Source organism: Meleagris gallopavo, chromosome 7 (assembly GCF_905368555.1).
Source record: "Meleagris gallopavo chromosome 7, MGAL_WU_HG_1.1, whole genome shotgun sequence".
In the NCBI taxonomy this organism is placed as follows: Eukaryota; Metazoa; Chordata; class Aves; order Galliformes; family Phasianidae; genus Meleagris; species Meleagris gallopavo.
In genome coordinates, this window is record NC_139410.1 from 17,968,541 (window position 1) to 17,991,191 (window position 22,651).

A 22,651-nucleotide genomic window follows, 5' to 3' on the forward strand; every position below is an offset into this window, starting at 1 on the left:
CACTCACATTATGAAGGCCTAGATGGAGAAATTACTGTCTACTACATCGGTTTCAACAGGAACTATAATTTATCAAACGTGCTACACTGCAGGATTGTTTAGCTTTGATCCACATTTCTGACCGATAAAAATTCACTTTACAAAGTAAAATAAATCTAAAAAATCCAACAGATGCAAATGTGAACTAACAGCTAGACAGTAGGAGAAAAACAATAAAGAACAAAACACACAAAACATGAGAACAAAATTAATACTGCTGCTCCAGAAGTTATCAACCTTGTTTTGTCCACTTCTCTGTTCAAATATTATTTTCTTAAAGTCTGAAGCACGTAATCAAAACCAAGTAAATGATCTGCACTATTTCTCTACTTATTATACAGATATAAAGATATGCCTTACAAAAGACTGTATAATATGCACTAAATACGAGAATTAGAAAAAGATGCTTTAATGCAAATGACACAAGACAAGTACCTTATAATCTTGATCTGGCAGCATGTTGAGTAAGAAAGTCACCATCTTCTGTGGAAATTCATATTTTATTGTCCAAAACAACAATTCTTCTAGAAAACATTTATGCTTCAAAACATCCATGATAGACTGATCTGTATAAAAGGTTGGAGGAGGGGATGTGTAACAATTATGTTGTAATTTTTAATCAATAACAACAACTATAATGCAGCTGCACTGACATAGAACTAACAAAACTTAAAATCTTAGTGCACTCTACATTTTTTTTTCAAAAAACCCTAAGGAAAAACAAAAATGGCAAATACTACACATCACGGACTACACAAGAATAAAAAAAATGCCCCCAGAGAAATAAGAGAGGTTTTCAGTACAATTCTGCCAGAGTCCAGTCTTCAGTGATTGCACTGAATTGTATCACCTTACTGCAACAGCTCCACCCATTCTAGTCAATCTCAGCAATTTACACTCTTTAACTGAAGGAAGCAGTTAATGTACAGCAGTACTTTGCTGAATTGAAAACAGCAAAACCCCACTTACGTTTAACTGTTTTACCCCATAAGAACACTTATGTTCCATTTGCAAAGCACTAAAACTTAACAGAAATAACAGTGTATTAGCTATTCCCATTTTTAAAGCAATATATGTACTTAGTTTTCAAGAGTTATATGTATCTCAAGTCAGTGATGGATCTCCTTTCTCAAAGCTATTGCTTCGTTTCTTTATATAAAGCCACCATAATGCCCTGATCAGATAATGAGAGGGTATGAGACAAGTCTCATACATCCCCAGTGAACTCCTGGCAGCTCACTCTGTCATCTCATTCATGCTGACACTCACTCACACATCCCTGGGGAGTACCTATAAAGAAATCAAATAACCTTTCCAGTTTGTCAGTCAAGTTTTCAAGGAGATTAGCTTTATGATACAGTTTGCTGCAATACTGCACAAACATCGACCTCTGCTAGAATAATCTGTTCATAATGTCATGGCTCGATAACAGCATTAACTAACTTTATTTAAAAGAATTGCTACAACGTAAAGTCTATTTACCATCATTCTTCCAAAGAACAACAGGTATTGTTCGCTCCCAGAACATACACAGAGTACAGAAAATGGTAATATTACTTCTTTCTAGTTCAAAATCGACTTGGGGACAAACCCATTGCATGCACAATGCCATACTACAGATGGGACTGTATGAAACGATTCCATCAGCACAGATCCAGAGGTGCTGAATCAGGACATGTTCTAGCCTTGGAGACTCACCACTTCAGTAAGGTATGTATGACAGCTTTAGGGACTGCCCTGAATGACTTTGTGCTCACTAGAGAAGAAGGGATCCTTGTTTACCATTACCAAAGGTCAGAGTTCCCGTGTCAAGTGATTAATCAGTTCAAAATATCTCAGGAATTGTGAAAGAAGATGAGAAATAATGAATATTTTAAGTTTCAGGGACTCTAGCAAGTCACACAAAGAGGAGAATATTTCACTCAGTATGTTTTGCAAGTGCTGAAGTAAAAAATTACCTTCATAGGTTCATGAAAGATGTTTTAATTTTCACAAAATATTTTGTAGATGTCACACATCACCTACTGCAGCAAATATTTGATCGATCATATACATTTTCCTCCCCATGTCTGTTTAAGAAAATACGTATGTGAATTTACTCCCCATGAAAGCTTGGAAGCCACGCAGACTGAAGTTCTCCGTCCAGACATCATATGTGTAGGCACATTTCAAGTGCTCTGGTGAAAACACCAGGCATGAAGACAAGTACCACAACGCCTTATATGTTACAGATGTGCAGTTTCTCTGACAGCATATATTAATGGTTTTATACAGTGGTTTCAGTCAGTTTCCACTTATACCTGCTACAGAATTTAAGTAGGCAGAATGCTCTTACCCAACTTGGAAAATTTGTTAATAACACTTGGACTAATGTTTCCACACTTGTGAAAAGCACCACATGATTAAATTTCTTTCAATAAACTAAAAGAAAAGGAAATAATGCCTGTGGGTTCAAAACTGTCCTAAATGTTATGTATTTCAGATGGATGCAAGTTTTAAAACAGAGTAACAATAAAAACGTCTCTCAATACTCAGTTGCACACCTGTACCATCAACATCTCAGTATAAAAACAGTAACACACTTGAAGAAACCACAGAACCACAGCCTGTTTCAAAACATCTTCCTGGAATATGAGGCTTAGTGTTCTATGATATCCCCAGCATATAAACAACTCCAATATGAAGCCACTACCACTACAGACCTGGAACAGGAGAGGGAGTCTGCTTGTACCAAAAGGTAAATCTGTTTTTATTCAATACTCAGTTTTCTAAAATTTTCTTTTCATACTCTTATTTTATACCAAATTGGACATAAAATATGAATACTGAAAACTTCAGAAAACTATTCAATATTTAATAAAAACAGATACTTACCCTTTCCCCCACTGGCAGACTCCCTCCTGTGGGGCTGATATTAGGAGCTACCAACATCATGAGCACAGTCCATGTTGGGATACCTCAGTGGGGGGAAGACTACAATCCTGGGGGGAAACCAAATGTTGAATTAAAGAACCACTTTTCCTGGAATGCCATTGCTGATACTGGTTTTCAGATCTCGCAGGTTCCAGATCTCTGAGCTTCCTCCCTGCCTATTTCCCAAAGTCAGTTATTAAACATCAGAAAGACCAATTTTTTCTTGCATTAGCCAACTAACTTACATTTTAGGCAAGAAAATAGTCTTCAAGTAAGAGAGCCTTCCTTGGGTGACAGTACATTTCTTGCATTTCTCCAGAACTATCACTGCTTCCACAGCATATTGTTTTGTTAATTCTGATTTGTTCCAACTTCCACTCAGCTTCTCTTATCACTGCTTATAAAAACATCTACTGCTGTAGTACACAGAAATCAAGGCACCCATCTTCAGAAAATTCATCTTCCACGTATCATTGCTAATATCACCTCTTAATAACACAAATGCCAAAACAGTCAGTCCTCTGCTTTTCTGGCTTTCCAATCTTTTTTCACCACATCTGAAAACATCAGAAATAAGCAGTTTGTGTTTTCCAGAACCCTCACAGTACTTTCATTCCTTTCTACTGACTCCATGAACTTGCACATCTCAAATTCAAACTCCAAACCTTCACTTCAAAGCCTTTACAGGAATTTTATTTCAACTTTCACAACTGCTTTTCACCCAAATGTTCTTTTCTCAAACCCTGCGATTTCTGCTTCCCATGCCAGACTCCTCACACTCCCATGAAAAAAGTTTTTAAACATATTTTAAACACAAAAACCTCAGGAAAAGCATGAGATAGGGTTACCTTATCTTTAGCTTATGGTCATTCTTGAATTAAAACTCATGATAAGCGGTACTCATCTCGGGCTAGAAACTGTACAGAGGATTAATTTCACTCTAGGGAAATAATGGAGTGGTAACAAAGGAGACTTCAGCCACATATCTTTCCTCAAACATTACTAGAAGAATATTACAGAAAGACTAACTAGAACTAGAGAGAACTGCTCTTGCCTGACTGAGAACACAATCACATTGCGTAGTGGCACAATGAAAAAAAGTTGCCAAGAATAAAAACAACAAAAACCTGTTTGCTGAGATGTGCTGCAGTCTTGTCAGCCACAGAGTGAAAATAAAATTGTTAGGGGTCATCTTATGACATGAAGGTGACAGAATGATTGGTCAAATTTCCAGAAAGTTGCATTCACTCCCAAAAGAGATCAAAACTGCCAATTAGTACTATCTCGCTTATTATTCTTTTCAGACTTCGTCATATTTAATACCTGCCACGTGCAGCACCACAGTGCTTGGGAAGGGAAATGAATGATAGTATTCCTAGATAATTTTTTTTTTTAAGATAGACAGAAAGCAGATAGGACACACTGAGATCAGAACTTTTTACATAAATACCTTTGGTGCTGCTGCTTAGTTTCACCCTCTTGCGCTTGCCCACACCTTGGCTACCATCCTGGTCCTCCTTGGATAGGGAAAGAGTTTAAAAAAGTTACAATTGCATATTTACAGTGTTATTGCCAAGAGACTGCATGCACTCAAAATTCTGGTTTAACTATCAAGTTAAATCAGAAATGTCCTGAATACATTCTTATCACAAAATACTTTCGCTGCTTACAGGAAACAAAGTGCAATACCGCTTTAGGAATAACACAATTTTTTTAAAATCACTTCCCCTCCCCCTCAAGTGATCTTACCATCTGCAAGTTCAGACAACATCTATTTAATCAATTTTGTCAGTAAGCTGCTTTGATGTCTGAAAATGATCACTACAAAAATGTTTAGCACTATAAATTTTCTGAATGTTGCATATCCAAGGTTTCACTATACTCATCTGTAAGGATTTGTTTGTTTGATTCCTGAAGAAGCACCATTCAACACATTGACTAATAAAGTTGGTGACACAACCAGCTGGACAGATCAACTAATCAACAGAAGGTATTGATTCAAGAATAAAATCTTTTTGACACCTCCAAGAGGCAAATTCGAATCGCCTGTTCCCTACAGAATCAAAGAAAACCTTCATGCAGGCACTTGCCATCTGAAGCTCTCAATGCACTCTGCAAACAAAAGAGCAAAGGTTCCAAAACACAATGCAAGTTAAAAACATCACCACCACTTCACAAAATCTAACTGGGTATCAGAAAATAACGTGACATTACAGGATGATATTAAATGCTAAGTATATCTTTTCTAATAATGGTAGTCCTAATGAAACACTGAAATGAAGAATAATTTCTGCAGGTGCTAATAAAATGAGAGATAACTAATGCAAGTATCTACTGCATGATATATAATCAATATGTATAATGCAAATACATGAACAATATTATTCTTCATTACACAAGTGCCCTGCTTCAGTTCCAAACTTCAAGAGAAATGATAAAGAACATGGAACTGAATTAGTAACTGTTCTTCCTTGGGGAGAAAGATAGTTCATATTTTAGATATAAGTACTGACCAAAAGTATCATGTTGATGAAAAGTCTGAGTTTTTTCCTCATCCTTTCAGTACCATCATCTGAAAATCCTGCAGCCAACTTTTAAGGATGGACACGCAATTACAGACCACAAGAGACCTAGGAGTTCATAAACACATCACTTCTGCACTCAGGAGCCAGTCTGCTCTCAGCATGCTATCTCTGATCACACCCCCTACCCCACAGAGACTAAAGTCTCCAAATCAAAAATCTGACTTGATAAGACATTACTTTGAACTGGAAGAGTTTGCAATTTAAGTCTCCTGTCCTAAAGACAAGGATTCTGAGCTCCTATTGCTAGAAGGGTGATAGATTCAAGTCTAACAATCTCATCAGCAGCCTCAGTGAAGTCAGACAGTTTTTAGAGTTGGCAGAATCATGTATTTGGGCATGCAAATTTTAATTAATGTGTCGGATTTAGACCTTCAACACTACTGCTCTAGCATTTCCCATTCTGAAATATGAGAAAAAGTTAAACAGTCTTCACTGCAACTTTACAGTCATTTCACTGTCAAGAAAATGAAATTAACAGCAATCAATGAGAAATACTTTGTGGGATTTTTTTGTTTTTTCCCCCCCTGCCTTTAATAAAATCAGACAGTACAGAAAAGAAGTATTAAATCTCAACATCAATTGCAAGAATTTTAACAGTCTTGAGACAGTGAGTGCTAGGTCACACTGCATCTCCCAGGCCAAGGGATGAAGAGTAAGCACATGGGAAAACCAATGTAAAACATCTTGGTTTTACCCACTTGATAATGCTCTGTAAATACACCCAAATAACAGCAGAAATAAACGCAGATTTGCTTTACGTAACAAAATACTTAATAATACACCTAAAGTGTCTCACTTCTATCCTAAATTCAAATAATAAACGTTATGCAATTTACAATTCAAGATACATCTGCAGTAATGTAATAAAATACCTACATACAGTAAATGGCAATATATATTTATACCCTGGAGATCAGAAAGAAAAACCTTTCCAGATAAGACACATCTCTACTTCACAAGCTACGGTACAATTACTGTATCTCCCTCCTTACTTACTTATAAAAATACTTTCACCTTGAAATTTACCCCAATAAAAAAATTTCCCCCTAATAACCTGTCTGTACATTCATCTTGGACATCTTTCTCAAGAAGTGCCACTGACGTCTGATCTCTCTTCAGACTTCTACAAGTTTAGTTTACTCCACTGTTCTGGCAGAGGTAAAACACTTTGAAGCATACTGAGCCATTTTAAATTTAACTGAAAGTATCTGAGCTTATTACCATTAACTTGCACTGCCTTCCCCATTGCCAGGCTTTAAAAGCAATACTGTTAGCAGTCATTGGCAGGTTTTTGTTTATTTGGTTGGGTTTTTTCTTTTTTTTTTTTTGTCAAGTAATGGTGAAAAAAAACTACAAGTAATACTCTGAAAGTGCCAAATTATAAATAGCAGTGCTGAAAGCATGAGATGCTGCTATGCTTGTGACAGAGGCAAATCTATCATACAACTGCTTTAGACATACACAGACATTGTTTTTACTTCAATACTTTACTTCACATATAATTTCTCATAGGAGTTTTAAATTCTATCTCACATAATTTGAAGTTAGTTATGCTAGCCCTACCATACGCCTAAGAATCAATTTGAACTGCTACTAAGTCTCACTAGTTGATAATAGGTTTTAAATAATAAGGAAAAAATTAAAAGAATAAATTGAAAAAGTAACTCAACTTGCCTCATTAAGAGGGAAGAGATTCCCCCTTTTCACTCCGCCTCGATTTTTTTGGTCAATAAGGTCGAGACTACACATGGGAATTTATGTTGAGAGAAATTCTCACTGCCACTCTCACCAGTCCAGCCAGATTCTCAGGTGCCCAAAGCTGCTAGCGCCATTCAGAACATTGTGTAAAACAAATTTAAGTTTGTTTTAATCAAGTCCAAATTACTTGAACTTTTGAACTACGCACATGGTTTCTTCTACGTTACTTACATAAATTGAACCGAAATAATGCAAGAAGAAGTAAGAATTTTTCCAAGAGGTTTTTAGTAAATGGAGGGCATAAGATGTGAGAAAAAATGTGGTAGATGAGTAAATGTTTGCAGGATTTGGATGCAATCTCTCCATTTAATACTGTTGCAGTTCATTATAGTCTTTAAAAATCAGTCTTACCTCATCTGAAGAATCCCCTTGTCCTGATGTTGCCGTAGCACCTGCCAAACCTTTTGAAATAAGAAAAATTAGAGATTCCTTTCATAAGTCTTATACTGGAAGAGTATTTTATGGTATTTAATGAACCAGTACGAAACAAACTACGTGAACTTTCTAAAAAGAATGCAAAGTGCTCTACTGAGAAGATGGAGTAAGATTTCCAAGCAATACTCAGAGTACAAAATTCTGGATTTCCAAAAACATTGCACAATTTCAATGTACTGTACTAAACGGAGACAAGCTCTTTCAGAAATTGCAAAAGTCTACAATAGTCCTTACTGATCAACAACATTCCTATTGAAGTGCTGTGAGCAGGTGAGTTAACCTAGTTGCAATGACAAAATTCCACCAAAATCAAAATCAACTTGCCTACACAAATCTTGCCTACACAAATTCCACTAATTCTATGGCAGAAAAATGATGCTTAGTATTTTAGCAGCAAAAAGAGAACAAGCTCAGCATTGTTGATAGAATCGAGTCCTGCAACTTGGTGCTGCACTAAATAACAGGTTTCATCAAGATTTACTGAGGTTTGCCTTTTAAAAATATAACTAAATAAACAGTAATAAAGAGAGATGTTATCTCTTAAAATATATTTCTGCACAAACCTTGAATGGCTAGTGTGCTAGTACCAGCTCCTTGTTCCTCCATGCCACATGTAAGTTTATCCTCAGGAAATGCCAGTCCTGAGCCTTTCAAAGCAATGAGGTACTTTTCATGACTTTTCTTCGCACTTGCATTCTCTCCAACACCTTGAATACACATGAAAAACAGCATTACAGAACATATACGAACCAGGCAGCTATTGCTGTAATACTCTGTACAAGCATCTAAAAACGGTCAACATTTTAAAAAGCTGCACAATTTTTGCACAATTTGAAGTAGAAGCTAATTAGTTTTTCACATAATGAACTGAAACCTAAGAAACCAGAGATCGTCTCAGTTTTTTCATCCTCTAACTTGGTGTTAAATAGATCTACTAACTTGGTGTTAAATAGATAGTTTCCAGAGAAGGGAAGACACTGACATAATGGTAATACTCCACATACAAATTTTAATATTTGGAATTTCTCTTCTGAAGTTCTAAGATTGTAGCTGCAATTAACAAAATCTGCTTTAAAAGATATTATCACTTCAGTCTAATGAGGAAAAGTCACAGTGCATGCTTTGGACATAAAATTTACACCAAAGGTGCAAAGAAAAAAGAGAACTGACTCTTCAGCAAGGTCTGCATGGTAAGACAAGAGGTAATGGTTTCAAACTAAAAGACAGGAGATTTAGACTGGATATAAATAAGTTTTTTGCAAGAAGTGTAGTGAGGTACTGGAACGGGTTACCCACAGAGGTGGTAGAAGCCCCGTCCTTGGAGGCATTCAAGGTTAAGCTGGATGGGGCTCTCAGCAACCTGATCTAGCTTGTGGACATCCCTGTTTGTTGCAGGGGAGTTGGACTAGATCTTTAAGGACCCATTCCAATTCACACAACTCTATGATTCTAAGAAATAAATTTTAAACACACATCTGTCCTATAAGGAAAAGAAACATTAGAGGAACAAACTGTATTAGATGTTTAAGGGAAAGAAAACCTATAGATGACAGCAACATTTTAGCTATGCAGCTTTCACATTCAAAGTCAGAAGTGCAGGTTTTGTTCTGCTATCCTCTTCTTTGCTTTCCCTACCCAGAAAGAAACTGGATCTACTTCAGACATGTATTCTCCATTTCACAAGTCCTTTCAAAGATATGAGAATTACCTGTTCCTCAGCTAACTGCTGCCCAAGCCAATTAGGGCAACTTATAGCTACAATAATTATCATTTGTTCCCTACCTATGCAAAGGAAATACAGAAAGGACTCAAAAACGATACCTGCTAATCACAAAGCGACAATATGGAGCTCAGGATTGGGGGACAAAGAGAATGCCAAGAGTGATTTAAAAAACATGTTCAGATTCCTTGCAACTTGAAACAGGATGGAACAAATAATTGTGTGGACAGGATTATTTGTTTTTAAGAAAAAGAAAAAGCTTTCCACAGAACTGCAGTACATATAACGACCTTTTGCTTTTCAAAAGTCTCCTCCAGTAGCATCTACAAGAGCAGACATTCTCATGAAGTATACTGAACGTGTTCCAGTAAGTGCAATGCATCTTATTTGGCAGTTGCAATCTGCCACATTCAATTCTCTTTCAAGAGAATGGATTTCTTACAAAATTCTAGAAATTATGCATCTTCGTACAGTTATCTGGGACACGGAAGACAAAAGATGTGTGATCTATAGGTCTTCTGCCAACCCCCCTTCTAACAACAATAACAATATTCTCAAGAACACACGCTTCTTTGGGTTTTGAGAACTTAGATTAAAAACTTGCAGAAAATGAAGCGATAAAATTTAAGACGACACTTAAGGTCTCCAAAATGTAACATATAAATACTAGAAATAACACAAACATACCAGAGCTGAGATCTTTGTAGAACTGTTGGCTAGTCAAAACCTGGGTAAGAACTGATCGCATTGCTCCTCCCATTTTGGTCAAGTCTTCTAGAAAGGAAACGTGAGGCTCCAAAACCTGGAGGATTTTATGAAGGTCTTTCTCTGATGGCAGATCAAGAGCTGAAAGTCACATAACAAGAACTTTTGGTATAATCATAATGTAAACTGTCCAAGACCTACACAATGCAGAACAGTTATGACTACTATAAAATGAACTAACACATAATGCTCAAAAATTCACATACATGTGTTTTAAACTGATCCTGACTTCATGATCAATAGTATGATATGCTAGATGCGTGTAAATTTAAAACATACCTGGCTCATTATATCCCTCTCGTAAGTGCTGAATAAGACTAAAGATAAACTGTGGAAGAACCAATTCTGACATCATCAACAAGTCTTTTGGAACACATGGAACATTTGAATTTGACTTAATCCGGTGTCTTTTACAAAACCTACAACAGACAAGAAAAACATTAGCTAAGCATAGTTGAGCAGATTTAGCATACACTAAGAAAACACTACTTTTTTTTCCACTTGTCAAGACAGCATATACTTGCAGATAGCATGGAAACAGTATTCTGTTTAAGTCCATCTTGTTTCTAAATCCAAGGAATTATAAAGTTGTCCATTTATTTCCCCTCCAAAGTTCATGTATGTGACAACCTGGTTTCGTCCCTTACATATTACAGGCATCTTGCATTTAACAGTTAGAGAAAAATGCTTTGTTATTTTATCTAGACATACCTCCTACTTTCTAAGCAATCTAATTGAAAACATCCAACTAACACTGTTTCCCTCTTTTTCTGAAACAGTAAGAGATTGGCCTGATGCTTCAGCTCTCATACACAGGATAATATTATTCAAATCAAAATACATTTAGAACTCCCAAAAGTAAACAAGCTTGCAAGATTAGTATTTCAATATAGCAACTAACATTAACTTATCAAAGGATGATAGAAAACTATGAAAACTATGCTTCACTTAAAAAATGAAAAAGCATTTCTTCACTGAAGAATTCCTGTATGGTGGTAACAGAGACTTAACTCATAAACAAAGACATGAGGTTGAGCTAAACCCCATTAAAGCAGAGAGAATGATTTTCCACTGACTTAACCTACATCTGACTGAAGAGCCACTTTCCTGCTCCCAATCTATTTTTAGAAAGGGCATTTACCAACATCAGTTATTTATCCATGCCAAAGAAGTAGCTAAGAAAGAATAAGGAGGTCTAAAAACACAGCATGAAAGAGTATATTTGACTAGAAAGATTTGCTACAGCTTACAGGTAATTTTTCAACATGAAGATTCAGAAAACAATTCAGTATCAATGTCATACAGAGTTCTGTCTAAATATAAAAATTATGTTCCAAATTTATCTACATCTTCGCTACATTTGCTATGCTGTATCTGTCAGAAGAAGCCTGGTACTCTGACTATTCCAGTACCACCTTCAAAAGGGGAAGGAAATAACAGAAAAAGGATTTAGGACCAAAAAACTCCAAAGTAGATACAAGTCTAGTGATTATAACAGTATCTTCTCCAGCCCATTTTTACTGAAGTGCAGCCAGCATCTTCACAACACCAAAAACTAAGAGCTTCTCCTTTGCTGTTACACATTCCAGATTACACTTATTTATTAAGAAAAAGAAAGCAAAGACAGCATTAGTCAGACAACGTGCAGTTCGTAAATAGTCTAACCATACCTGGGAAAAAAAGGTGCCCAAGAGAAAGAGCTCAGTGATAACTGACAACTTCCATAGTCAGTTTGCACAAAAGAAAGATTTTCGTTTTGGTCATTCACAAAAGTGAACACTTGCAAAGTCAAGAAAAGCCATTCACTTTCACTTCTGTCATCCACATTTGACTCACCACACACAGAAATCTGAACGGCCCTAAATCACAAGTCTGGCACCTTGGTGCTGCAGTACAGGACAGTCTTAAAGCTATTTGGTTTCACTTTCACCAATAAGAAGAGATTAAAAGTAAAAACAATAAAAAGACTTAAAGACACACTAGGAAAAAAAAATAGCATGCAGTGTGTTTATAAGTCTTCTATTGGTCTTCTCCATATATTCAGTATTCAGCCAAAAGATATGTTTTAGTGGGTTCTCATCACAAGCTAAGGCAGTCACAGTAACAAAAGCAAGATTATTAACTCACATGCAAAGCAGTTTTGAATCCCAGCTTCTGCTACATACAGGGCTCCCTTCCACGGGACATAAAAAGCTCTGCTCCCCAGCAAGCCTACACCAGGAAAGTGCTTGTGAATCGGCCTCTGGGTCCGCTATCCCCAATCTATTACAGCTATCCTGTAGCTGAGTGATGAGAATCACATCTTCAGATTCCCAAAAAGGCTTTACAGCGTGATATAAATATTTTTAATACAGATTTTGGAAAAATCATGGAGGAAACCAAGTTATAAGTCACTGTAAGGAAATATGCTGTCCTGTCACTGTCATACACACAAGTTACATCAGTTCCAAATAGAGAACAATTTCTAGATACCAGATCCTAAACCCTGCAGTAGGAATGCTCAAGTCATTTTATAAGATGAGCCATTCTCTATATCTATCATTCAAAGTCTGCATGCTGTCAGAAATCAATATAAGATTCAAAACTAGCAGCTAGAAAAGTATACATAGTTCTAGGATCTTTACACATCCTTACTGAGACCATCTGCTGCTGGACAACATATTGGCCATACTGAATTTCAAGGGCAAGAATTAACCTTGGGCCACGATGACCCAGAAAACCAATGCTTAGGTTTTACAATTTAAAAACAAGAGTGAAGAAATCTCACTGAGCCCAGGTTTGTAATAACTGCTTATGAGACTCTGCTTTATCCTAAGCTTTAAAAAGCATACAACGGAAATACTCATCCTCTCTTCCACTCAAAGGCCTATTGCCTACACATTTCCACAAATATTGACCAAAATACCAGACAAAGGCTTCCAAAATCCTCAGCGTTTAAAAACAACAGCTGTTTTAACTAAACAGCCAGAATCTCAAGCTGTGACAAGGAAGAAACAAACTGAAGCTTCTCATATAGACTGGAAGGGACACTTGTGATAACCTTCACCAACAGATTATCCAGTCACCAGACAGACAGCAAACAAGCCTATTCCTTAATCAGTCCCCTATACTTCTGAAAGGGCTTCTTCATCATAGCATCAGTTCGTCTTTGTAAATATGTTTCAAAATGCTCCAGAAACCGTCAAAAAGAAGAAAAACACAGAAGTATAAAATACAAATCTGCAAGCGGACAAAATCATATTCTTCCTTATTCTTTTCTCTAATTCAAAAATATACTTGAGTTTTGATGGTTTTGTTTTTTTTGTTTTGTGGGGGTTTTTGTTTGTTTGTTTGTTTTGGGTTTGTTTTTTTTCCTTCTTCTTCTACAGTTTCCTATCTTTGAAATTGTTTTTCACAAAAAGGCACAGCTAATTTCAGTAAAAGGAAGGAATAGCAGAGTAACTGGCAATTAAGTAGAGGCTTAACAAGCAATCACATGACTTCAAATACAGTTATTGAAATGTCTTATACTGCACTGAAATGTTATCATTTATGTCAGAGTAAGGAATACTGGCTATTTTCATGTAAGCAGCATTAACATCTTCTGAGCAACCTTCACTTTAGACTTTACAGATTCACTCTTCCTCCTGTTTGAGCCTTTAGTGGTTTCCCCTGGAATTTCTAAAATGTATGTTCAAGGTAAAATAACTCCTTTCCTTTAGGCTACAGTTTCACAAAGGCTTTGGTTGAACTAGGTCAGCTCCCCCAGTTGTCTTCTGCCCTTACTTCTTCCAGCACTGCCACTCGATTGATCCTGTGCTACAGCAAGGTCAGGGAACTAAGCGAGCAGAAAATTACCTACTCCTCAAAAACAGATCCACACACAAATATATAAAATGTATAAAACACACAGAACAAAGATATAAAACCAAGAATGCAGGAGGGCCAGCTGAAATTTGAATGTGCATAATGTCTCGCAACTAGTAGACAAGGCTCACCATGAGGCCAACTCCTCCACTTCAAAGGAAGGTTTTTAAGCTCCCCCAGTTACTACAGCAGCTAATGAGTGCCTTTGGCACCAGCCAGGCCACACCTTTACAGCTTTTGAACACTTGCACGGCCTTATGCTGCATCCCCCTGCATCTCAAGTTTCAGTCACATTCCAGAAACTTGACATAAGTTCAGGCATACACACGGGGACTATTTTTACCCTCACCTTTTCTCACTGTTTTGTTCCCTGTTTCCCCATGTTTAGAAGTCATTTGTTTTAAGTCGAATGATAAAGTTGCCCAATGAAGGCATCCCATTCTCAGAACGGGCACCTAATTCCCATAGAAGCTTTTAGGAATTCTCATCTGGATAACAATTACTGGACTCAACAAAAGGGCTCCAGGAAAACTCCACGGATCTCAACTCCTAAACAACTCAAAAGCAACAAAAACAAATCTGTATCTTATTAATCTACTCAGTAGCAATAAATCACATTTAAACTGAGGTTTTATTTAGGACAATTGCCACAAATTTCATATCATGTATTGCATGACAGAATGTCATATAGCGTTTCATAAAGTATTCAAACAAAATGAATAGATTTTGCACATAAGAACCCAACAAACACTTCAAAAAGAATATGCATTTTGTCCCAACTAAAACCAGCAGGCAAATACTACGTTGTTTCCACAAAATAGATGCAAGATGCAAAATATTTTGAGGGCTACAACTGACTTCTAGAGATCTTACAAACTGATTTTTCATTCTTCACATACTGGTAAAGAGTTTTTACAAGTTTTCCCTTCCTTTGCTATTCACATACGAAAGCAAATGTTAATTCAGAACAAAATATAACTTCTATAAACAGAATTAGAAATTCATCTTCATGAAAAAGGCCTTTGATATATTGCAGCCTTGCTTTATGGAAATCCACTTTCCCCAGCCAACATCAAACATGACGTTAATTGAAAAATAAGGCCGACTATCCCTCTTGTTAATTTAGGTTCAGGTTTCTTTGCTCCCTACATTAATTCCGTAGTTGAATTCAATATTTCAATAGCTAAATTCATTCCTTTCACCTGCAAAACAGGCTTCCAAAAATGAATCAGTGTGGTGCTGACTGCAAGGCCTGAGCAGTGACAGCTTCTGCTCTGTAAGGAAGCTACCTACAACCAACAGATGAGCCGTGACAGAACTCAGCATTTGCATTTCTACCACTAGGGATGTGCTGGCAAGGAGCAAACCCAAGCAGAAGGATGGGTGTAACCCTCCTAACCAAGAAGGCTCCAAAGTAGAGACTCTGGAATCAAGAGAGGATCTGTGAAATGTGCAAGGAGGCCCACAAACACACTTAAAGGACATCCTTCCAGGATGTAAGCGCTTGCAACAAAGCTGTCCAGCCATTCTAGGAGGCTAGAAATCCTGGGTGAGGTATTTGGGAGATATCCTGACCCCAGCAGGACAGGCAGGAGCTCCCAGCAGATCCGCAGTGCTGAGTGCTGCTGCTCCCCAGTGAGGACACAAAGCAAACAAAGAGGCTCTGCAGAAGAACACTTCTGTTATTCCCACTTAGTTCTCAGACACAAGCATCTCATACAGTAGATAAAACTACAATGAGTTTCACTAATGCACAAGTACCCACCATCAACCAGACAGTAGGTATGGCAGTTTTTATTGCAGAACCTTTGAAATACAGCAAGAATGAGGAGAAATGGATTTCTGAAGAGAGCTGGAGCTGAGCTTATGTTCGAATGGACACACAAAGTTGTTAAATCTGAGCATTTTGAGAGAAAAATGGGTAATTCGGAAGATCAACTCATCTTCTGACATAAAAAATACCATCTGTCTGAAAAGGGTGAATGCTCTGGGTTATAATTACATCACCATAATTACACATAAGTACAGGCTACGTTTACTTCATTTGACTGAAAAGCCTCAACTCACACTATTTTAAGTGTATTTATACAATAACAGACACACTGCTAGATGACTTACAAACATGATACCCCTCTGAAAAAGCTACAGCAAAGACAAGAACGTGGTGACTGCAAAGTATAGCTCTTGCATGTTGAAAGTATAGCTTCATGCATGTTTATGACAGCATGAAGATCATTAGCATCACTTTAATTCAGCCATTTGCATGCATGCATATAGTCTCTAATCACATTTTCCAACAGGAAAAACAGCTCTTTCAGTTGAGGACAGGTATGGCACCACCTGAACAAGTAGTTCATTTAGCATTTCATTGGACTGAAGAAGGTAGTGAAAAGAACACTCTTCAGACTCAACTCTAAAAGGCAAATTTCTTCAAAATTAACATTAAAGAAAGCCCATGACGTAATTATTTGTGTCCAAAAGTATTTCACAACATGGAGGCTAAAGGTATATTTATATATATTAAAAGTATATTTATATATATTTTTTTTTCCATATACAGAGCTAAAAATAAAGAAATTAAGATAATGCACAAACTAATTCAGGATGCACAAAAACTCTGTCAGAGTTCTTAGCCTTGCAGAACATTCACAAAGCAGAATTCCCAGCTGACATCTGAAAGATGAGCACATCAGCAAGTACAAAATATGGTCCAAATGTATCATCCCAAGCCATTAGTTCACATACAGCTTCCCCATTCAGTTGCTTTCAGAGTCCCATCAACTACCTACCTTAAAGCACAGGAACAGTGCACCTTCTACTTAAAGAACAAAAAGCAAAAGTTTCAAATCAGAGTTAACAAAATACTTCTCCTACTAAGGAAACAACTAAATTTCCCCAAGAAAACGTAAGCAGGTCAAACACCCAGTCAGTAGCAGTTTGTCCCAAAGATTTAGTCTGACAAAGTTCTAAGTGACTGCATAGTATCACACGTAAACTTCCATTTCTTTTGGATTTGAGTCAGATGCACGGATTTTTATTAAAAGTTGTCTACTTCAGTTGAAGATACTATTTTAAGCTCCAACAAAGTGCAATATATGTAGTTTACAGTTTTCTTGGAAAGATAAGTGCCTATGAGTTCTATGCCAAAGCTATTATTGCTGCAGGCAGCATGCAAAAAGCAGAGATGGGTCCTGACAAAGGCAACAGTTAATTACACAGTCCTTGTTATCGTAGGATTCAAATGGCTGCTCTGTGACTTAAACATAAAGAACATTATTTTCAAAGTTTGCTATCAAAAGCCTCCATAAAGAAGGGCATCTATGAGACTGTTACTTAAATCACCTGCAGTTGTCCAATACCACTGCAGACTTCTTTTAAATACAGAATTCCTGACATTCTGCAAGTTCTAATAAAGAATGCCCCGACACCTGAAAGAACTTACATTGATTGCCATTAAGAAAATGTAAAAGAAGTGCCTTACAAATGTGTTTACCAGCATGCACCCCAAATACTGGCTACCCTGCTGCCAATGGATCCATTACAGTTCTGCGTAGATCAGATATGACCAGACACGTGATGCTCCACCCTGACATGGCAACTTTACAATCCTGGAGAGCTGAGAATTTCAAAAAAGGGATAAGGGGAACTTGAGAAGATCAAAGCAAAGGAACTGATAGTCAACATTTATTAGCACAAATCCAAACAAGTCCACACAGACTTCTAAAACACCAGCTCTTCTTAAATTGAGTACCTGTCAAAGTATATTACAAAGCAATAGCTAATTCACACAATAAATAAATCAAATTTCAGGCAAGGCATGCTATACAACAGCACTGGTCTGTTCTTCAAGCCAGGCTGACCTTACTAGCAAGAACTAGAGGGTTAGGACTATCACTTATTTTTTTTCCACAGAGGGTAACACAGCAAGAATTGAGGCTTTTAAGTGTAAAAAGTTGTGCATGTTGATGCATTTGAATCCAAGGGGATTCAAATCCGGGGACAGTCACCTCATGCTCTTACCGACGCCTGTGGAACAACTGAGTTTTCCTGAGGCATGTATAAAGCACATGGCGTCTAGTCAGGCCACAGCTCTGAAAGCAATAATCCAAAATTATCACTTGGCTGCCAACCATTTGGAAAACACTGCAGCTTCTACTTCAGAGACTGATGCAGCTCTCACTGGATACATTCTTATGAGAAATCAAGACAGACAGGTTTGTGAGTTGGCTGTAAGTCATGATGGACTTAATTACTAGTGATCCAAGATCTCTTGCTTTCCAAGGATAAGACCAAACTTAAAGCCCTACAAAAACTCCTGAATATCATCGTGGAAGTCTAAGCAGCAATACACAATGACAAGCTTTACATATGGGGGAGGGTGAGGAGGGCAGAGGGATTCAGTTATTTTCTGCACAGTAACTATGTTTCTTCAAAATGCTCTGATCAGTACAGTGCAACATGAATTCCTGCAGCTTGTTAGTGGAGGATCAGGCTGCTGAGCTGTGTTTTGAAGGACAGGACAGGGTTTATTGAGACTCTCGTGCCAAGGTAACAGGCAGTACAACCCAGACTTAGCTCCTACGTCCTTTCAGCCAAAAGTCCTTAGTAGCCCAGAAGGTTTCAAAACTAAGAAGCTAAACGGCATTGATAACAACCCTGCAGAATGCTACACATAACTCCCCAACAATCCTGAGGACCTTTCAAGGAAGTATCAAAATGCTCTTAGTCCAAACTCCTTGGCTACACGTACAGCCTCAGCCTGCTCTTGAAGCATCCAGCCTTCTGGAGAAAGGCCCAAACAAGTACTCCTCCCCTCTTGGAAGCTGCATCACTAAGCTGCAGGTCCTGGAGAACTGGAACCTTCTGGCCCACCAAGAACACAACTGACAGAGCCACGCTGGAAGGGACAGCTTTGAAGCAGCAACACCTTGCCTGTGCTAAATACTATTTGCTGTTGCAGGACAGTTGACAAAGTAACCATATAATCTGCTTACAGCTAGCAGCACAGTCATTGCCTGTATTTCTCATAACCAAGTCTTAAACTGACTTTTCTGATCTTAAGTAGATCACAGCTGCTACAACCGAAGATGACATCTTGCACTATGAACACATTGCAAAGTAACTGATATAGCAGCTTTCTCAACAGCAAGCTTGTTTTTTTCAACTGCTTGTCTAAAAAGTTTTTTCAAACATAGGAGAAACATCCCTTACCTTTTCACCTGGCAAAACAAATAGAAATAATATTCTGCTACAGCTCCCACATAAGATGGAAAGACCATTTCTATTGAAAAGAGATCCTGTACAGCAGCGTCTCTGAAGACAGATACAACAGGGAATTTTGAAGAGGGAAAGAAAAAAGTGGGGATGAAGTAGCAAAGGTCATCAATACGAGGTATCTACTGTAGATAATTTAATCTTAACTAAAACTATTGCGTGTTTCCTGGTGCAAACATTTTTATGTCCTGAAAAAAAAAAACCCAGAGCCAATTCCAACTAAATTAAAGCAGGAGAAATTAACAGGTTGAAAACTGTGAGTATACTTCTTATACTCATTAGAAGCATGAGAATTCTCCAGTCTTTTTGTATGGGATCACAGTAGACCCAATAGATGACCACAGACATCAAGATGGATCCGGCCCAGTGTGCAGATCAGATGGGATCTCCAAAGCCTATAGCGCTGTACCCTCTCGGACAGCAGAGCTAAAAGGAAAAGCAAATATGGATAATGAGAGACAAGGCTGCAGAACAGCTACAGCCATTTACATGGAGGTGCTGTTGGACACACAACACATAACACTGACCTGTACCAGTCACCTTGTTTATAACTAGAGTGTTGTTTTTTTTTTTACTTCACACAAGCCTACTAATAAAGAAATGGCCCACTGTCACATGTAGAAATTGATAATTTCTTAGACTTTTTTTAATAAGTCACAAGAGAAGGCAATGTTCCATGTCAGTAGAGCCACCAGTTGCCATAACTACCATCAAATACACAGCAAACATCAATGCAAAAGCCTGTTAAATGAAATTCTTAACCTGGCTTTTTGCCTTTCAGGATATGCAACTTTTGATGGAGATATTATTCCCTTTGTACTATAATGCAGCACTAAAACATCTGCTTCCCACATGATTAATTTAACAAATAAGCTAACACACAGCAAGGCATACTCAGAAACAGGACACGGGGGAATGAAACAGCCAAAGAATAGAGGCTCTGGTATATCAGGTTATTGCCTACAGACGGAAAGAGGAATCGGAACAAGATAACCACAAAAGCAAGACAGTACTCATCAATAACACATCACTGATTAGTTTTACTCTTATTATAACCACATGGCATATTGCTTCCTTCAAGCTTGTTTTATAAACTACAAAGTTTCATTCTTACACAAGACCATCTACCAACCAAAAAAACATTCCAGTCTGAATTTCCTCCTGTAGAACTGCATGTTTGTTCCAAACAGATGAGCCCATCTGCTGAACTGTGAGCATGTCTACCATCAATGCTTTAGAACTGAAGAACTGTCTCCAGAACATTATTAAGTACCTCCGACGGAGCTGCAAGTTTCATCTGTCTATGGCTCAGCACCACACAGGAGAGAACTACAAATTATTTTTACCCACTGATGTATCACCGGTGCTCAAAATCTAGAAAACTTTGTCACAGCTAGTGCTTTTCGTACTTGGACAAGCAGCTACATCCTTAAAATTTATAAATGCAGGTATTTTCTAAAGTCTAAATTACCTTCTGTTAAGATTAGATCAACTGAAGTTAACCACCAAAGTCACTGAGTCCTGCATGAGAATCACAAGGTTTGAGAGCATGACAATCTGTTTTTTCTGAAATAACTGAGAAATGCAGAAGATACCTAAACCAAATTAGCAGACAGCTATCACAGTATATCCTGTCTTTTCCATAAAAAGACATCAGATACAAAAAAAAAAAAAAAAATCAAAACTAATATTTATCTCTAAAATTGCAGTTTTGATTAGTGCCAAAAGATTAACAAACATATCTATCCTCATGTTGCAGACAAAACCACCTCTAGAGAAAACGAATAGATACTCCAGATGGTGAGCTGGAGAGGTCTCCTTTACAGCAGATCTGTTAGCTAACACCCCATTAAAACTATTTTTCAAATGGGGAAAAAAAAGAAAAAACCCATTAAACACATGGACCAGGTAACAGTAACCATGAGAAACAAACTACTACTACTATATGCTCATTTACAGTACCTACAAAGAATTGTATCTACCATCTGCCTACTGAGTTTGCAAGCAGGTTCCACATTTGATTCCTCTGCTATTAATAGAAGCTCTGGTTGGGGTGGGCAAGATTACACTGGGCTAGTCACACTCCTATTTCCTGAATCGACAATGAAAGCCTCCCAAGTCACGTGTAAAGCATTACCTTTGCTATTGTGCAGCTGATTTGTACACACAAAGGTCAATCAATTTATCCAAACACGCTGCACTGAAGTAATTCAAGTCAACAGGCAAAGCTGCGTGTTTGTGTGTATGTGCACAAGTATGTTTGCACTTGTTCATGTTCTTACATTAGTTTAAATTTAACTATCCCACATGATGGGCGGGTTTCCCACCCACCGGTAGGTTTAGCTCTGTATGCCCAGGGCTGGACAACACTGCTCAGCCAAGAGTATCGTTCCTAGACCAACATCGTGAAATCCTGTAGCAGGAAGGACTAAATCCACCAACGAGATCTACTTTATACCAAAGACGATTTACTTCTGAATTCCAGTACTAAAAGTAATAACTAGAATAAATATAAGAGAAATGCCCTGAGGGTTTGCATCTGTTTACACTCCAAATTTATCAACTTATCTTCTTTATTAAATCAGCTCTCTTCAAGAAAAAAAACTGTTTAAAATATGAAAAGACAGTTATGGAAGCCATAAACTCTGAGATGAAAGCAATATTAGAAGTCATCTTAATGTTTATCCGAAGTAGTTCAATTTATCCATGTTCTTTTAAAATCCTACCACTATGAGGAGCCCTCAATCTATCCCACACTGGAAGAAGTGACATGTATTTTTGTCTGACTTCCCAAGATCAAGGGGAATTGTTACTTCAATGATGCTGAGGAAAGAGAAAAAGCAGAAGTTGAACAAAAACTGAAAGAGAAAAAAAAAATCACTTCAGGAGCAGCCCTTTAAAGTCAATGAAGACCTATCAAACAAAAGGACCAAAAAAAAAAAATTTCATCCATTGGGGGGAGTCCTCAAGTGGAAGAGGCTCCACCAAAGAGGAAGGATGAAGAAATGGTGAAGGCAGAGAATTAACAGGAATGGAGGGGTGGGGGCAAAAAAACATGACAGGAAACAAAGAAAGAAAGCACTTCAAGGCCTAGAGCTGGAGAACCGTTACCACAGGCACCAAGAAACAGAATCAAAAATGCAATCTTTAAGCAGAACTGCACACATTAAAAAAATGAGGTGTTAAAAACACAGAAACTAAGGAAAGCATTTTAGTATTTCCACACTTCCTTAGCTTTTTCTGATACCACCACAAGAGAGGATTTACTGGGAGGAGATGGATCTTCTGGAAGAACATCATGCCAGCAAGGCTAAGG

At 37.6% G+C, this 22,651-nt stretch overlaps 1 protein-coding gene across 9 annotated transcripts in view; it reads right to left on the minus strand.

Moving 5' to 3' along the window:
- The window catches only part of UBR3 (ubiquitin protein ligase E3 component n-recognin 3), a 95,844-nt gene that overhangs the window by 71,916 nt on the left and 1,277 nt on the right, over nucleotides 1-22,651 (minus strand). For 7 of the 9 annotated variants that reach the window (XM_085228882.1, XM_085228881.1, XM_085228879.1 and 4 more), the window contains exons 2-7: nucleotides 10,495-10,634; nucleotides 10,138-10,296; nucleotides 8,294-8,437; nucleotides 7,647-7,696; nucleotides 4,403-4,469; nucleotides 475-605 (exon numbers count right to left, since the gene is read on the minus strand). In XM_085228882.1, the coding sequence (XP_085085008.1) occupies nucleotides 475-605; nucleotides 4,403-4,469; nucleotides 7,647-7,696; nucleotides 8,294-8,437; nucleotides 10,138-10,296; nucleotides 10,495-10,634 (691 nt within the window). Of the gene's footprint in view, nucleotides 1-474; nucleotides 606-2,913; nucleotides 3,001-4,402; nucleotides 4,470-5,465; nucleotides 5,493-7,646; nucleotides 7,697-8,293; nucleotides 8,438-10,137; nucleotides 10,297-10,494; nucleotides 10,635-22,651 lie in introns of those variants that run through there. The other 2 variants (XM_085228884.1, XM_085228885.1) reach the window with 2 other exon arrangements.